General features: G+C 46.8%; 1 protein-coding gene across 4 annotated transcripts in view; it reads right to left on the bottom strand.

Moving 5' to 3' along the window:
- Positions 1-18,906, bottom strand: part of Adgrf5 (adhesion G protein-coupled receptor F5) — a 97,108-nt gene that overhangs the window by 39,468 nt on the left and 38,734 nt on the right. For all 4 annotated transcript variants that reach the window (XM_052745385.1, XM_052745386.1, XM_052745384.1 and 1 more), the window contains exons 2-3: positions 15,395-15,520; positions 8,955-9,009 (exon numbers count right to left, since the gene is read on the bottom strand). In XM_052745385.1, the coding sequence (XP_052601345.1) occupies positions 8,955-9,009; positions 15,395-15,496 (157 nt within the window). In that variant the 5' untranslated portion in view covers positions 15,497-15,520. The remainder of the gene's footprint in view (positions 1-8,954; positions 9,010-15,394; positions 15,521-18,906) is intronic.

Here is an 18,906-nt window from a genome sequence, read left to right as displayed (position 1 = left end):
GCAGTTCCCTTGGAGACCGGGTGTCAGATCCTGTAGGGCAAGAGTTACAGGTGGTTGTGAGCTGCACGGTGTGGGTGTTGGGAATGGAACTCATGTCCTCTGGAAGAGCAACAAGAGCTATTAACTGCTGAGCCAACTCTCCAGCCCCGTTTACTGATTTTACCTCAGAGCTGGCATAGGCTTCTAGGGGTCACCTTCTGGGGATACCAGGTGAAGGAGGAGATGAATAGTAACAGTCACGACAGCAGTTGCTATTTGCTCTTGTCTGGCCTGGTAAAGGGCCGTAAGGGCAATATGCTTACTTCCACTCCGCAGGTGCCAAAACTGAGTTGACGTCCTAAAGTAATATCTGAGCTAAGATTTAAGAAGACATTTTGCTGACTTCAAAGTCCATTTTCTTTTCATCACACCCTGCTACAATGCTAAAGGAAGAAGACAAGAAAAGCAACCATTTCACAAAGCCCTAAAGCACTATAAAAAAACATATTATTGTTAAATATGGCCTTGTGATAAGTTAATATTCTTAATTTTTTAAAAGCCAAGCTCAAAAACAAAATTATTAATAGTAAATGCAAAAGTCTTGAAAAATTCCTTCAAGTCTGTCAGCACCATAAATACCTTAGAAATCCAAACTCAGAACAAAGGCCTTTGCCCACCAGCTTTGCGGACGTTACACAGATCTGTTCCTCGATTTACTGATTTTCTTTCAGTTTTATCATTCACTGGGTGCCTGTTTCCCAGCACTGCGATAGATGCCCCAGTGTTGGATTAATAAAAGAAGCAAAGTCCTGTCTCCATGATATTTCCCCTCCTCGGCTGGGCAGGCTGTATCTTAATATCAGACAGTTCTGCATGAAATAGAATAAGGAAGCAGAGGGACAGGGTAATGGGATGATGATGATGATGATGATGATGATGATGATGATGGTGATGGTGATGATGATGGTGGTGATGATAATGGTGATGATGATAATGGTGATGATGATTATGGTGATGATGATGATGGTGATGATGAGGATGGTGATGAAGGATGGCCAGAAAAGACCTTTTTAAAGGCACTGAGCAGAGACGAGAATGAGGTGAAAGAGGCACCAGCAAGCCATTGGGAGAACATCGCTCTGGGAAACGCAAATGAACATGGGTGCTCTGAGTGAGTTGCAGCCCTCTTGGCTCCCTAGAGGGCCATAAGGTGACTCCTGCATGGGCCATTCTTTTCTTTGTGGATCTTAGGATGGTATCAAGGTTCCAGAACCCTGGCAAAGTAAGGCAACTCACTCAGCAGCTCAGGTATCAGTGTGATAGCCTCTTGTTTCCTTCAGGCAGATGGAAGCCTTGAGTTAGGGATGTCAAACTCTAGGGCTTGGGGATGACTCAGGGGTTAGGAGCATTTGCTGCTCCGGCAGAGAACCTGGATTTGGATCCCTGCACCCACGGTTGCTCACAACATCTGTAACTACAGCATCTCCTGTTCTCTTCTGATCTCTGCAGACACCAGGACACATGCGAAGTATACATACAGGAAGGAAAAACACTTATGCACATACAAATAAAACAAATCTAAAAACAATAAGAAAAAAAAAGAAATGCCAAACTCTGTCTTTCTGTCTCCTCATGAACCTGAAGACCCCGGAGCCTGGGAAAGTGACATCCTTTGTCTTGCTCTTGGCTACAGGACTCAGGAGGGTCAGACCACAGCTCCCCTCCTTCCCTGTGTGTATCTTTGCTGACCCTCAGCCTGCTCTGCCACCTGAACCAGCTGCCTTCTGGCAGCTCACCATATTTTCTTTGTCTCCATGTCCTTCGCCCTTTGTGTTGTTTGTCTGGATTTTTCTGGCTCCCACTGCCCGGAGTGGAGGGTAGAACATTCCTGGTGTCATTAGTGTCAGACGATGCCCATCCGCCAGCCCAGGGGACACTAACTGACCAGGATTTCCCTTCTCCTTTCCCACAAGTCACTGCCAGCCTCGAAGCACTTATCTGAAAGGGACATTTCTGGAAAATTGGCCACCAACGGCCACAAGCAATGCTGGGTCTTAATCGCAGCTGTTTAAGCAAACAATACCATTTTTGCCTAGCAACTCATGGGAACTAAGGATTCTCAGCAGCAGAACTTAAGTAGATGCATGAATGAATCTCTAGCTGCAAAAGGACGCCCGCCGACCTCATCCAGGAAAAGGGAGCTTGCTGGAGGCAGCAATTCTTCATTGCTGATGACTTCACACACACACACACACACACACACACACACACACACACACACACACACACACACACACACATGCTCTCTCGCGCGCTCACAAACACACACAGTCTTGGTCTCAAAGCAATAAACATCTAAAGACACCTGTTCTTCTGCTGGCTTCTTGGCATTTCCCAGAGGGCCATTAGGCAGTGCTGTCTGTACCACCTTGGGCTCAGGGGATGCCACTGGAGGACCCATTCTCACTCGGGGTTAAGGAAGGTTTGTCACCCGGGAGTAGCTGCCTGAATTCCAGGCTGTGGCTCCTGTAGCACGTGTGAGTGGAGGTGAAGGTTAACGTCACATAGGATGGAACAATGGACTGTGACGTCCAGAGAAAATAATCAATTTGGAATTGTCCGAACTAGCCCCATGTAATGTTCTTTCTCTGGGATGACAGAACAGACCTCCAATCCTCCTCACTCCTTAAAGCTACTCAAGGGTTGTGAGGTGGGGGATGGGAAGATGGCCGGGGAGGGAGGTGTCGAAGAGCTTTTGATGACCTGAGTTTAGATTCCTGGAACCCATGTTTTAAAAGAGAAATGAAATGAAAAGAAAGAAAGCCAGACATAGTAATTCAAAAGCCTGTAATCCTAGAGCTCCACCAGGAGACGGGAGGCAGAAACAGGAGAATCACCCACGGCTTTCAGGCCAGCTAGCCTGGTGAGCACAGCAGTGGGCAAAAGAGATCCCACCTCAAACAAGAGATGGACGGGAAGGAACAACACCCGAGCCTGTCCTCAGATCTCCACACACTCTGTGGTACGTACACACCTGCACTCACTCACACACATGGATGACCACACATGCACACACCTGCACTCACTCACACACAAGCACACACCTGCACTCACACACACACCTGCACTCACACACACACACACCTGCACTCACGCACACACCTGCACTCACACATACATCTGCACACACACATACACACACACACACAAACACACACACACAGATAAACACACATGCACACACCTGCACTCACACACATACCTGAGCTCACTCACATAGATGAACACATGAATATACCTGTACTCACACACACAAATTAACATACATACACACACCTGCACTCACATACCTGTACACACACACACACACACACAAATGCATGTAATGATGTGTATTAGTAGTAAAACAAAATTGACCTTAATTTGATCATATCTCGCCTTCAAATAGTTAAATAAAAATCAGATTTAAAAAAAAAGCCAGGCAGTGGTGGTGCACTCCTTTAATCCCAGCACTTGGGAGGAAAAGCCAGGCGGATCTCAGTGAGTTTGAGGCCAGCCTGGTCTACAAAGTGAGTTCCAAAACAGCCCGGGCTGTTACACAGAGAAACCCTGTCTTGAAAAATCAAAAATAATAAAATAAAATAAAAAATAAACCAAAACCAAAACAAGAAAACCAAAAGGAAAACTTTTTCTTGACACTCTGGACACTCAATGTTAAGTCTAAAACTTAACCGAGCCCTCGATCAACCCCACAAGTCAACCAGGGAGAACCCAGCCCCTCCTGTCACCCCATCACTAATCTATTCACTCAGACCACACACCACATGATCCCAGAAGTACAGCTATGAATCTACAGGTTCTGTACCACAGACTTAGATTTGCACGGTACATGTGGAACCCGGATCACAAAAGGGCCCATGCACACAACCTGTCATATCTGTAAGAAGTCAGGATTTCCTCACAGGCAGCCAGAGACCTGCTCACTCCAGTAAAGGTTTTGCTCTGGCCAATGGGAGGTGTGAGGACGCTGGCATGTCCAGCAGCTCTATGCATGCAGATTCCTCCCTCCCTGCCCTTCTGCTTCCCACCAGTCACTCCTAAGCCAACGAAAAATTGGTAGGTATTTTCCAATGTCAGGTCTCAAGGCATTCTCCCCAATTTAGCTCAGAAACTCCAAGAACTTTAGTTGGCATTTCTGCTACTTCTAAACAGTAAGAACGTTCCCTTGAAGACCCTCATGAAAATTCCCTGTGGATGGTAAATTTTGCTTATCGACTTGATTTTGATTTAGACCCCCCCCCCCCCTCTAGGAGACTTAGCTCCGGGTGTGCCCTTGAGGGCATTTGCAGAGATCCGCTGAAAGGGAAGGGCCCACCTGGAGTGTGGGGCACTCCATCCCCTGAGCTGGGGTTCCGGGCAAGCTGGCTCCTGACTGGAGATGTGATGTGACCAGCTGCCTCAAGGCTTGCCTCCAGTCCTGGCCCTCCATGACGGTCAGCACTTGGAACTACAAACCAAGAGCCTCCCTTTTTCTTTCTCAAAATACCTTTTATTTATTCTTGGACAGTCTCACACATGTATACAAAATATCTTGATCCGGTCTGCCTCCAGCTGCCCCTCCCTCTGCCCGCTCCTCCTAGAGACCTTCCACCATACCCCCTTCAGGTTCTCTCTTTCTCTCTGTCTCTCTCTCTGTGTCTCTCTGTCTGTCTCTGTCTCTGTCTCTCTCTCTCTGACTCTCCAAAACCCACTGAGTACAATTAGTGCTGCCTGCTGGAATACTGAGTGACGTTGACTTGCCCTTGTGCGCGTCTTATTCCTTCCCTTCTTAAATTACCCGTGTCGGGTGTTTTGACACAGTAGCCAGACCAGACCACATTTGGGGTTTATCTTCAAATCTCTAAAATCCTTTCCAGCCCAGGCCTCTCTCTACAGCTTTCCCAGCACACAGTCTCTTAGGTCTGTGCTTTCTTGTCTTCCGGACATTGCACACCTCTTCTCCACGTCACACCGGCATCTGTATCTCTTTATCTCTTTCCTTCTGTTACTTAAATGGCCTTGGGCAAGTACGCCCTCTGCTTTGCTCCTCTCTTACTCATGGTCAGGGCCCATGTGGGAACTGCTCAGCCTCCTAGCTGGCTGATTTCTCAGCACACTGATTTCTTTATCTAATTAATTCAGCCGAGACCACCTGGATCATTGTCACTTTCAGTAGTTTTCATCCATCGTTTTTAGTGCCAGCCTCCAGCTATCCTAGACCCTACTTCCCGATGTGATAGTGGCACAATCCCTGATGTTTTCACCCATCCTGGCTCCTCCTTCTCTCCCACAGCCACACTTCGCTCTCTCAAGGAACTCCACACATATTCTTGCTTTTGGTCTTGGGTTCTGTGCAGGCTCCTCGCCAGCTGCAGGGAAGAGGTTTTCCTAAAATGCCAGCTGGTGTGTCATGGCATCATATTCCTGCCATCAGGTCAATCTCTGGGATTGGTACCAAGTGAATGACCTCTCAGTGCTGGGGATACATCAGGTTTCTTTGAATGGAAGCTTTTGTATGCATGTGTGCACGTGCATGCACGCGCGTGTACATGTGCACGTGTGTGTGTGTGTGTGTGTGTGTGTGTGTGTGTGTGTGTGTGTGTGTGTGTTAATGGATGTATGTGTGTGTATGTGAGCATGTTTAGGCATGTATGTTTGTACATGTGGAAGCCAGAGGTCAGCCTTGGGTGTCATTCCTTGGGATTCTGTTCACTTGGTTTTTGGAGACAGTGTCTCTCACTGGGACCTGGGATTTACCTGGCTAGCCCGTCAGGCCAATGACCGCATTGGGTCCTCCTGTCTCTGCCTCCCCAGTGCTGGGCTTACAAACCTGGGCCCCACTCCACCTGCCTTTTGATATGGATGCAGAGGATCAAACTCAGGTCCACATGCTTGTGTGGCAACACGTTACCAACTGAGCTCTCTCCTTAGCTCCAGGCCTTAAAAGTCCTTCAACCATCTTAAGGCCCTTGAAATATAATAACTCTGATATATGTATAAAGTACATGATGGATACATGTGTGTGATGTGTGTATATATGTACACATACATTTGCACACACACAAATATACACCTCAGGAGGACAGTGAGCTCGGGCATCTGACTTGTCACATATGCAGACATCTATTATGTCCGGAGAATAAATATAAATATTGATTCAACCATTAATGATTGTAGCTAGAGTTTTTCTGCCTGGCCCACAGTCAGGACAAATCTCTGACATCTGCCAGTCCCACAGCCACTCAAACCCGACCAAGTAAACACAGAGACTTATATTGGTTATATGGAGACATGTAACTGTATGGCCGTGGCAGGCTTCTTGCTAACTGTTCTTACAGCTTAAATTAATCCATTTCCATTGATCTATACCTTGCCACATGGCTCATGGCTTACCGGCATCTTTACATGTTGTTTCTCATCATGGCGGCTGGCAGTGTCTCTCTCACTCAGCCTTCCACTTCCCAGCTCTATTCTCCTCCTTGTCCCGCCTATACTTCCTGCCTGGCCACGGGCCAATCAGTGATTTATTTATTGACCAATCAGCAACACATTTGACATACAGACCATCCCACAGCAAATGATGGATTGAGTTATGATCAAAATGTATTGTGTGTATATATGTGTATGTATGTATGTATATATATATATATATATATATATATATATATATGAAATTCTCACAGAATATTTTTTAAAGATGATTTCTATCCCAAGTTGTGAAGATGTGGTCCAGTGATTCAGATGGAAATTCCATTGCTAAGTTTATTTCTTCTAGAACCTTCACACCTCCTGCTATCATGGCCTCAGAAATGGAGGCATCCATTTCCTAGAACAGGTGCGCTGTTCTAACAACCCAACTCCCGTCTGAACTCCTCACGTGATGAGCACAGCAGGTCAAACTTGGGCATCCTCTGGGTGTGGCCGTTTGTAACGCCTCCATCGGCTGCTTCCGTCACTTAGCTGGAGACTCCCATTCTCACTGCAGCTTACAATCCCGCCGGGCCCAGCACTGGAACTTTCTATGGCTATTTCTCACATTGGCAGTTTTGTGAAAGTACCAAGGCAAATCCATCATCCACAGAGGACAGGCTGATTCTTTAACACTTCCCATTGACTCTAGCGGCCTGAGAGCACCGGGCATCACGCATAATAAACGGAAAACACGTCTTCGTGGTGACTTATCATTGTCACGATTGTTTTTAGTGAAAGCAAGCCTGGAAAAATTTTGGAATGTTCAAATCCTTAGATGTGCGAGTATTTCCTGTCCCAGAACTACCCCCTTTAGGATGCTCACAGGAGTGACAGACAGCCAGACTCAGAAGAGCAGGGAGACCAGCTGCTCCCTGGAAGGACTTGGTAGAAACCAGAGCTGGGACTCATCCACACATGGCTCCATTTTGAACCATGGAAACCTTCCACAGTACAAATGGATGCATCTTTGGCCCAGTGCCTGTCACAGGGTAAAGGGGAGTTCACAGGGTTGACGGGATGACGGAGGCATTGCACTTGATTATGAGTTCAGCAGCTCCAGGCTGGCTTCAGGGAAGGAAGCAGAAGGGACATTGGAGTCCATTGGGACAATAAAGTGAAGGATAAACTGGAAGAGAACGAAGAGGAGAGGGGGAGGGAAGAGAGAGAAAAAGAAAACCAAGCAAGGGGAGGGCAGCAGAGGGCAGGCGCGTCTAAAATAAAGCGAGAATGGAGGTGTGGGAGGAGGGGAGGGAAAGCTGCTGGCTTGGGAAAGAGTTTTGGTGGCACTGGAGAGAAACCGAGGAGAGTGACAGGAGGTTAGGGGGTGTCGAGGAGCAGTGGTGACGGGAAGAAAGGGGCTGCAAGGTGTCTCCGTGGCCACTTAACATCACTCAATAAAGCTGAAAATGGGGTTCTTCATAGTTTTAGCAAACAAAAAAGCACTCTTCCCCTGGGTTACTGGGAGACTGAACCATGGAGAACACTATGTTTGAAAAAGTTGCCCCATAGCCTGGTTTGGAGGCCTGTAATCCCAGCCACTTAGAAGGCTGAGGCAGGAAGATCCCAAGTTCAAGGCCAACATGTGCAATTTTGCAAGAACCTATCTACAAATAAATAAATAATGCTGCGGTGGTTTGATTGAAAATGGCCCCCACAGGCCCATAGGGAGTGGCACTATTAGGAGGTGTGGCCTTGTTGGAGTAGGTGTGGCCTTGTTGGAGGAAGTGTGTCACTGGGGGTGGGCTTTGAGGTTTCAGAAGTTTAAGCCAGTGTCTCTCTCTGCCTGCTGCCTGTGGATCTATCTAAACATAGAACTCTCAGATATTATCCAGCACCACATCTGCCTGCATGCCACCATGCTTCCCCACCATGATGACAACAGACTAAACCTCTGAACTGTAAGCCAGCCCCAATGAACTGTTTTCCTTTATAAGAGTTGCCATGGCCATGGTGTCTCTTCCCAGCAATAGAACATTGACTAAAACAGTTGGAGAAATTACTCAGTTGATAAAGTGGTTCCTTCAGTGTAAGCGTTAGGACCTAAGTTCCATCCCCAGAACCCACATTTACAAACCCAGACATGGTGGTATCACACATTCACAGTCCTAGTGCTCTGGAGGGAAAAACAGGCAGATCTCTGGGACTCTCGCTGGCCAGCCAGCCTAGCCTGCTTGGGGGCAGAGTGGTTCCCAACCAGCAAGAAACCCTATGTCAACAAACAAGGAGGATGGCTTCTGATGAATGCCACCTCTAACCTACATATACACATGCACGCCCATGCATACTTGCATTTAACAAACAAACAAACAAACAAATAACAAAAGAGATGGAGATGGAGTGTTTGTCGGGCAACGTAAGGCCCATACCTTGTATGAGAGACAGGGGTGGAGGATCAATTGTAGAGTTACAGCAAATGCCGTTTGGTTGGATTTCTAAAAGAGACTCCAAGCAAGAAGTGCACATACCTGCTCGTCTCTGCCTCAGAGGCTCTTCGTCTGCCAGTCCATGGTCATGGAGAATCTGGAAGAACAATTTGAAACACATCAGTGGATACTGAGGAACTCTCTTACCTTGGCTTCCCACTCCCAAGCCTCTCAGCATCACACCTGAACACAGATGCCGATCTGGGAAAAACACCACAGGAGTGTGTTTGTATAAACCAGTCCCTCAATCTAGCAGTGGAAGAACTCCCTGCTTTCTGAGCCTCTTGGTATCTCTGCTCTGCAGGCCCTGTCTAGAAACAGACACTGCTCTCCTCCAATCTATGTTCTCTATACCCGAGATTTGAACCCTACATTGGGACAGTGATCTGTAGCATGACTCAATCTCCCTGCCTTTACCCAGCATTCACTGAGGATGGCCTCAGTGTTTCTACTGCTGTTAAGGCTGCTTAACCACTGCCTGCTTAGACATGATAGTCCCCTCTTCTGGGTCTTTTTCTCCTAGATTCTAGATGGTGTCTGTGGTCAGACATCTGCATATATACTATGCCTCTTTCTAGCTTTGCGGCTATAGGGAAGTTACTGATACTCAGTGGACCTTACTTTTCTTTTCTGTGAAATGGGACTAAGGACAGTGACAGTATCATAGGACCATTACAAGGCTCAAGCGAACTACAAAAATGGCATAGGGTGAGTTCTAGGCAAATTTTAGTTATTATGATGTACAGTGGTTAAAAGCAAAGACTTGGACAAGGGAGATAGCTCAACAGGTGTGATGGCTGCTCTTGGTTATCAACCTGACACACTCAAGAGAGGGAACCTCAGTTGAGGACTTCCCTTTATCAACTGAGGCCTGGGGGCATGAGGATTGCGGATTGGTGTAGGAAGTCCCAGCCCACTATGGGCAGGATTATCCCTGGGCAGTCAGCCTGTGCTGTATAAGGACAGCAGCTGAGTGAGCAAGCCACAGGGAGCGAGACAGGAAGCAGCATGCCTCCCTGCCTCAGTTTCGGCTTTAAGTCCCTGCCTTGGCTTCCCTGGATGATGGACAGTAAACTGTGAGATGAAATAAATCCTTCCTTCCACAAATGGCTTTGGGAAATAAACCAGAGCAATGATTTGTTTGCTATGCAAGTGTGGGTACCTGAGTTCAAACGCCCGGAATCCAGGTAAAAAGTTGGGCATGACCTCACGCACAAATAACCCCAGCAGAGTGGGGATCCGAGAGAGGAGGAGAGCTGGGGTTTGCTGGATCCCAGCCTAGTTTTTCATCGAGAAGTTCAGCAAGAGCTTCTGTCTCCAGGGTGTAAGACAGAGGGTGACTGAGCAGGATACCAAACGGAGGAAGGTCTGGCCGCTACACACACAGGTCCACACATCTGCTCACACTTGTGTACCTCCCCCTACTCCCACCCCACCCACCCTACCCCTGCCACATACACACACACACAGAGAAATGGGGACTCTACTGATGCTAAGTTCCGATCTCAGCTCTACCATCAGATAGCGGTGTGACCTCAAACAAGTTATAGAATCTCTATGGCTCTCTCCTAATCAGGAGCATGGGGATAAATATGGGTCCTTGCAAAGGTCAAATGGTTACTATATATATAGAATAGAAAGCTCTCGTTGCACGCAAGCACTGTGTAGAATGAGATGCCACACTGCTTCGGGATACTTCTCACCTGTCTGCTATCTGGTTCTTCTCAAGGCCATCCTTTCCAACACGTACCTCTGGTGAATGGTCTATTTTGCTGATGGGATCAGTTTCCACTCAGTACCAGTAACCAAGCCTTCCCTTTGCCTTGACCTAACATGGCTTTTCTCTTTCTCATTGCTTCTTGCCTGCAGGAAGACTCCTGGGATAACCCACAAAGCAAGCTCCCTCTGAGGCTTAGTGAACAAGCTTCGTTTCATTGAAGTTTCCCCAGATGGGCCCTACACACAGGAATGTGTCCTTTCCTGTGAGCTGCACACATCTCTGAAGGTCACACAATGCTAAGTGTATCCTCAGCGCTTGGTGTCTGTTGTGATTTTGTAGTTCGTTTGCTGTCTCTCAACTCCAACAAAATTCCTAAGATGTATCACCACACTCCACACCAGGACAATCAAAGGTTCTATGACTACCCACATTTCACTGATAAGGAAACATAGGTATAGGAAGTCAAATATGGTTGCCTGAGGTCCTTGTGCTTCGGGACTCAGAATTTGAACTTCGCTAGCTTGACTCCAAAGTCTACCCTCGCCCGAGAGAGCTTAGGAGACACATGGGAAACAGGGCTCCTCTCGGGGAACCAGTCTTCTCCTGCTTAATGTATCTCCACGCCTCTTCCTCCTCTTTCTCCTTTTCTTTCTTTTTTTTATTTTTAGTTTTTTCAAGACAGTATTTCTCTGTGTAACAGTCCTGGCTGTGCTGGAACTCTCTCTGTAGACCAGGCTGGCCTCAAACTTAGAGATCTGTCTACCTTTGCCTCTGATGGGATTAAAGGTATGCGCCATCACGACCTGTTCCCTCTCTCCTTTTCAACAAACGTTTTCCATGGCTGGTCTCCCTCCCCTTTCTAGGCTGCACTTTCGGGAAATTATCAGCTGCTTTGGGTGTTCCCCTCCTTGAAGTCCATAAGGAACACCAGCTGAGGAGAAGATTAAAATGTGTAGAAGTGGGGATGGGGAGGGAACGGGTAGCCGAGAGTTCGTTCACAAACGCTCTTGGAGAACTAGAGCATGATGGATGGTGACTGGAATTTCAAAAGCCCAATTGCTGCTTCCTCTGCAGTGAGGTGGTTGCAGAGGAATGTAAGCGCACAGGAACTGAAGTCACTCAGTCCTCAGTCGATGTATAGGGTGGTTCCTGGCAGTTTCCCCTGCTGCCGGCTTGGCCCGGTGCCCAGGCAGAAGAAAGGGTCTACCCTGCAATGCTGTTTTTATCCTCCCTGGGGGCTGGGAAGAGGCTAGCCACCTAGCTAAGTCCTAAGATGTATTTGAGGGGTTCAGACAAACCAAGAGGAGCCAGTCCCAAAGGGTGTCCTTTGAGCAGCTCTTCTGGGTCAAGTCTTCATGCTTCCTATCTTCTTGTGGGGTTCCAAAATCGCTGCTGGCTGAGGTGTATAAAATATGAAGGTACATTTCCCTTCTAATGCAGAGTGTCTCAAGTCTTTGTGAGGACAGAATTTTGCCCTTCCTTCCCACAGACTGACTGGGTACAACTGTACGTTCGGGGCCTTGTGACCAGTACTTCTCATGTGTGAAGGTGCCTTTAGGGAGTCACAACTTTCTCAACTCTTTCGAGTAGTCATCTGGAACTTTCTGGACACATCTTTGTAAGGTACTGCTCCCACAGCTTGGCCCTGCCCACTCTGCTGGAGAGTACTGCACAGAACTGGACTGTTGGGTACCAGGTCTTGATTTGAACAGGTAAAGCTAGAGTCCTATCATGAGTAGACTTCAACTGCCTCCTCCTCCTATAGGCTGGAAAAGCCATCCACTCCTCCTAAGTTCTGATTCCTGCTTTCTAAACAATAACCTGTGCAGAGGCATATGAAGTGCCTGACATGGCCTATGGTAGTGGTATGTGCTCATGTGTCCTGCTGCCCTGGGCTCCCTGGGACCATCCTTGCCATCCTGAGTCCTCCAGAGAGTCTAGTTTGGGTAACCATGAGACTCTAACACTTGTTTTTCTACTAAAATGTGCTTTCTGGCTAGAATAGCTAAGGAAGTAAAATTGGTCCAGCTAGAGGATCACACAGCTCTGGGCTGTTTTCAGGTTAGACAAAACAGCTCCCACTTGGATCTGTCTATACACCCTCTGCAAAGTTCTCCAGATGAGGCTCCGAGCCACAATTCCGATCACTGGGGATTTCCTGATGGCAGAGCTTCAGTTGGAAGAGACAAGGCCACCAATACCAGGAAGAGCCCCACCTTCCATACAAGATGACTTTCTAAACAATTTTGGTGGAAGTGGGGTGGCCTGGAGTTGGAGAGGGTAATCAGTCAGGAATGAGAGGAGGGGGTGTGTGTGTGTGTGTGTGTGTGTGTGTGTGTGTGTGTGTGTGTGTGTGTACATGTATGTATGGATGCCAGAGGGTTATCTTTAGACGCCTTCCTCAGTTACTCTATCTACACCTTAGTTTTTGGTATAGCATTTCTCTTTTTCACCTGAGACTCATCAAATGTGGCTGGACCAGCTAGCGGTGAGTACCAGGGATCCTCCTGCCTCCACCCTCCCCTTGTGTGCAATGATGAGCATGTACTACTACATTTGGCTTTTTCACATGGATGCTGAAGATCACACTTGGGTCCTGACTCTTGCAGAGCAGGAAAGGCTCAGCAACTGAGCCATTTCCCCAGCCTGAAAGGTGGGGATGGAAATCTAAAGAGACAAAAGGCAAATAAGATGCTTACCCGAGAGTCCAGCTGCCCCACATCTCAGCCCCCATCACCAGAGCCTGCCACTCACTCCTTTTGTTAGCCTAGAATACTAACCTAAACTTTTGCTTCCAAGTTGGATAACTTGGAACTACCTTACCAAGATTCCTCACAGAAGGTTAGCAACACACATCACCAATAAGGACCAATTCAGAAGCCCTTGGCCTGTGAACTAGTGAAGGAGCATATGTATGATCCTTAAAACAGCCAGAGAAGGGAATATTATTTATTCACATTTTATACAGAGGGCATAGGTTCAAAGATATGAGGAAAATTAATAAAATCTCTGAAGCTTATGTGGGTCAGAGCTGGACTTCAATCCACGTGTGATACCAGGGTGTTATTGAGAGTGTGATCTCTGGGGTCACTTCTGGAAGAGAGGTTAGGCCAACCTCAATGTGGAAATCCCTTAACTCTCGCTTGAGACACCATGTCTTTGAGCAACCAGTGCTGTGCAGGCGCAAACGTTCCCTCCTCAATCTAATGAGCAGGCTGGCTCATTCTCCCACCTCAGTTGCACCCCGCAAACCAAGGTTTGGGAAAAGAGACATATTATGTGCATCCCCCAAGTTATGAGAGAGAAAAATAAAAAAGACAAAGAAAATCTGGACCAAAACAAAAAACCCTGAAATGGGGAAATGAAAAAAGCACGTAAACTAATTGAGACAGTAAATCTTCATCGTCAACATGACCAGATCAAGGATCACCTATGTCTGCAGAGGCATTTCCAGAGAGGATTGCCGGTGAACAGACCCACCCTGGTGCGGCTGGCATCATCCCTACGTTAGGGGGCAGCAGGAGGTGGAGGGGCAACAGGGATGCGCAGAAAGGGGAGAGAAGAAAAGCAGCCAGACATGAGCATTTCCTTTCCGTCATGGCTACTGTGATGCACATCTGTGTCTTCTGTGCCGTCCCTCCAGCAACTAAAGTCTCTAAAACTGTGAGCCAGCATGAAAGCTTTCGTTTTCATGTTCTCCATGTCAGATATTTGTTAGGTATTTGTTACAGCACCAAGAAAGCCAAGAAACACAGTGATGAAACAAAATGCTGAAAGCAAGATCAAATACTTATAGCACACTAAATGTGAATAACTTATACTCCCTGAATCCAATTCCAGTCTCCTGAGATTAAGTTCAATACAAGAAAAAAATCTCAGAGACATGCTTTTATTTACCTTGGAATTATTAAAACTTCAATAGTGATATATAGACTAAAACAGAACATTCTGATGCCTGCTATAAACATAAGCTAATTTAATTCTCATAATGGTCAGAGGAAATTGGTACTACTATTCGCATGATTCTGTAGATGAAGAGAAGATGCAGAACTGCATGTCTTATTCCCTGCCAGCAATGGCATTGCCTCTGGTGTAAGGAGAAGTTGGATAAAGAATCCCGCATGAAGCAATATACGTGTCCCTCTCTTCACTTAACTAAATGCCTCCCGATGTTCCAAAGACAAATGACCTGCATTATTCCTGGGGAAGAATCTTGGACACTAGCCGTGGTCCTTTGGCGATGCTAAGCTTTGACTGTGACACACACAGAGATGAAAGGATTTTGGACTGCGCTGCAGTTTGACGCTCAGGTAAAGTCCTCTGAGAACACATTTTCTGCTCGGCTTTCCAAATCTGCTTTATCACTGCTAGCTACAGTATGAAGCCTCAGCCTAGTGGGTGTCTCCAGCATTTCTGAGATGGCAACATGATGTCATCTACAGAGGTTACCGTCAAGAACCATGCAATCAAGTTATGTTGACTGTTTTAAGTAAATTTACAAGTTCGGGTTGATCTGTATTTATAGCTTGCCTTGGCCGGATGAAGCCCACCAGCCAGCTTGGACATGGAGATGGCAGTCTAGTGAGGGAGCTGGGTGATCTCCTGATCACACTACCACTGATTTCCGACTCTAGAAGGTTGAAGCGCCGCCTCAAAATCCCCTCCTCAGTCATTTTTAAAAAGAACTGTTTTCTGATGTCAACCGTACCAGGAAATCAAAGACCTGCCATGGGGAAATGACTGCAGATGTGAATTTACTCACCGAAGGATGAACAATGGGCTGCGTAGTCACGCTCAACGTCGTTTCAGAAGAACAGATCACAATAAGCACGAAGCAGAACGTGGCTATCCTTGGCAATTTCATCTCTTCAGATTCGAGTTGTTTTGCCTGAAATGGAAATAGGATGCTTTAGAGACATAGCAATTGATTTATGAAACAAGGAAAGAGTTGCCACCCCCTGTCTTGAAAGCCACATCACACAGGACTTTTCAATAGAGGGGAAGGGCACAGACAATCAAATTGAGGAACAAGCTTTGTCTCGGTGGGGACATAAACATGTCAGGGAGGATGAGGAGAGGAGGGGGTTTGGGGGTGTTGATGCAAATAAGTAAAACAAAGGTAGCAGGTTTGGGGGTTCAGTTCCTGCACATGTGAAGAAGAGTGGGATGAATCAACAAGAGGAGAAAATGAGGCTGAAGAGAGAAAGCAAGAAAAAAGAGATGGACCGTTTAGTAGGAGATACTGTCAGGCCTGGGAGATGGTGCCGTGTGCCAATAGCTTGCTGCACAAACGTAAGAACAGGATTTTGCATCCCCAGCACCCATATAAAGCCAGGTGAGGCTGCACCATCTATAAATCCAGAGCTGCTGTGGACAGATGGGAAATGGAATGAACAGCATCTCCGAAAGCTGCCGGCCGGCTAGCCTGGTGTACGCAGCAGTGAACGTCAAAGAGACCCTGCCTCTGACAAGGTAAGGCTAGATACTTGGGGTTGTCCTCTAGTCTCTGTGCTTGCAGCGTGGCCTGTGCACACCTCACATACCAAGATCTGCACAGAGAGACAGGGAAAATCTCTTTCATGTAGTCCACTACATAGACTGTACCATGAAAGCATTCAGGAAACTTGCCTCGCTTTTTGCTACATTCACTGCACTTTGATATTTCCATGTCTACCCTATTCTATCTTAACCTATTTTTTTAATTTTAATTCTGAAAGCAACCCATTCAGTTTACCCTTTGACCATATTAATAGGCTAGGACTTACTAGTATTTAGTTATAAAAATGCCAGTTTTACTTTATAAGACTATTTATATCATTGTAAAAAACATATATGATATTAATGCCATAAAGTATTCTATCAGACATGCTAATTTTTAAACGCTTTCTGTAGAATGCTGGTTATGCATATAGGAGCTTTCTTATAACCAAATCAATCATTCTTGTATTTGAAAATCGGAGCAATAAACTCAAGCCAAGTACATCCAGGAATCAAGAAAAATGACTCATTTCTTTTCTGACTTCGTGTGCACGTGCAGTGTGCACACAGGTTGGCTCGCCTATGCATGCACGTAAGGAGGTCAGAGGTCAATGTCAGGAAGTGCTCCACCTTATCCTGAGGCAGGTCTTTCATTGAACCTGGAGCTTATCCACTTCAACTGGCTGGTCATCCAGGCCAGGACCTGCCTGTTTACCTCTCCAGTGCTGAGATTATGGATGCTGGAGACTGTACTGGGCATTGACGTGGGTGCTAGGGGTTGAACAACATGGTAATACAGCAGGCATGAGACCCGCTGAGCCACCTGCCCGGCCCTCTCACTGGGGTTTTCTATGCCCACATGATGTGTGCCGCTGAAAAGAGCCACAGATGAAGATGGAAGATTTGAATTAGGGACCAGGATTAGGACATTATTGTGACCTGTATCCTGGACTAAATCTCCTGTTTCTTGACCCTAATACTTCACCTGTAAAGTGGAGATCATTATACTTCCTCCCTTAATTCTCTCAGAATTTCCTGAGATACAGATGAGATTAAAAGTCAGGAAGAGCTCCTGAGAAAAGAATTGGAGATATCAAAGCGTGGTGAATACGCCAACGGTTGTCACCCCAATGGTCAGTGAAAGAGGGCAGAGGGCAGCCAGGAGGGAGCTGCAGGGAACACCAGAGGCTCAGGATGCCACACGGATGAGGGCCAAAGCATGTGCCAGGAAGAACTGTATGTCAGTCAAGAGCCAACTGCCTTTCCCTCCTCCCCAGTGAGAAAGAGGGAAACACACGGCATTGTGAAATGTTTCAGTTGGCACATCAGGCAATCAATGCATTTTTTAAATTCCTCAGCTCAGTGATTTTAGGACAATGCTTTGCAGTTTCAGCTATGGGGCTAGATGCCCCAGGCCAGATGCATCTGCTGCAGGGAAACCGTAGAGATACATTATTTAGTCTTTATGTTTGATCTGGGCATAGGCTGATGAAGTCTGCTGATAGCAGCTATCTCTAAGACGAATCAGTCCATCCTGTATCTCCACAGGAGACTCCCTCGGCAGGTGAATTAATTTTCTCAGGTCCCAGCAGAGTATGTTCTACACTGGTCCGCACCACAGTGAGGCAATTCATCAAGGGTGTGAGAAATAATAACAGACAAGTTAGAGCCTAGGGAGGGACTCAGGCATGGGTGGGGGCGGGGGACTAGAGGAAAGCTCTGCTCTTTACTTCCCAAATGCTTCAGTGAATCTTTCCTGTTTGTGTTAGAGTTATGGTGAATTATAATGTCCCTAAATTGTCACATCTGATGCACTAATGTAGGTCAGTGGCCATTACAGTTCCATCTCTCTCTACCTCTTAGCCTCCTTTGAGACTGTTCTTAGTAAAGGAGACATTGTTCTTTCTGTTGAGACATTTGGAGAAAAATATAATACATTGCTTGACTCATTCGGGGTGTGTGTGTGTGTGTGTGTGTGTGTGTGTGTGTGTGTGTGTGTGTGTGGTGTGTCTCCAAAGAGACAGGACTCTTCCTACGAATATTCTCTGGACTGAGGGACAACTGTCAGCTACACTGCAAAGGTGAGGCCTCCTTTGGAAGAGAGGAGAAAACCATTACTCTGAAGGGAAAGCAATATTCCAAATAATTGGCAAGTCGTGAGGCAGGGGCTTGGTCACAGGGAACACGGTGCCAGCTGGAGACCCCTTCAGCGATGGAGGTTCCTACTTCATCGGGAAGATGTGTGAAGCTGCCGATCCTCCCAGCCTTGCCCCTGATCTCACTTGCCCTCTGGCTCACAGGAGTTCTCACCCAGGAGGAATCCAGCCGGTGCTTTGCAACTCAGCTAGTGACAAAATTATCCACACTGATCCAGTTGAGACCTGGAGCTGCCTCCCACATTCAAGGCCATGTGTGGCCACGGTGCCTTCGGTTGTAATGCCCCTAGAAATGCATATTGCTTCTCACATCCCTGGAGTGAAGGTCAAAGACTAAGAGACGCAGAGGAGCAAGAAAATTATCTGTTGTCATTCCCGATCTTCCTCTTAATGAATTAGCGTATTGGACACTCTACTATAAGCCACCTATTTGTGTGAGCTAGCTGATCATGGGAACTGTGCTCTAATTCCCAGGATTAACCCCATCGTGCTGAGCAACTTCCCGGTCACCTCAGACTCAGTCTTCCTGTCTATGAAGTTTTAAGAATCAGATAAAAGGAAAGTGGAGGCTGATGTCATATTCCAGGAATAAGTCACGGTTATTCTCGGCAACTCGCGGACCATGACATGTCTGGCTCCT

Source organism: Peromyscus californicus, unplaced genomic scaffold (genome assembly GCF_007827085.1).
Source record: "Peromyscus californicus insignis strain IS unplaced genomic scaffold, ASM782708v3 Scaffold_19__1_contigs__length_69161282, whole genome shotgun sequence".
NCBI lineage: Eukaryota > Metazoa > Chordata > Mammalia > Rodentia > Cricetidae > Peromyscus > Peromyscus californicus.
Note: the sequence above shows the minus strand (reverse complement) of the source record. Positions and strands in the feature narration are given on the sequence as shown.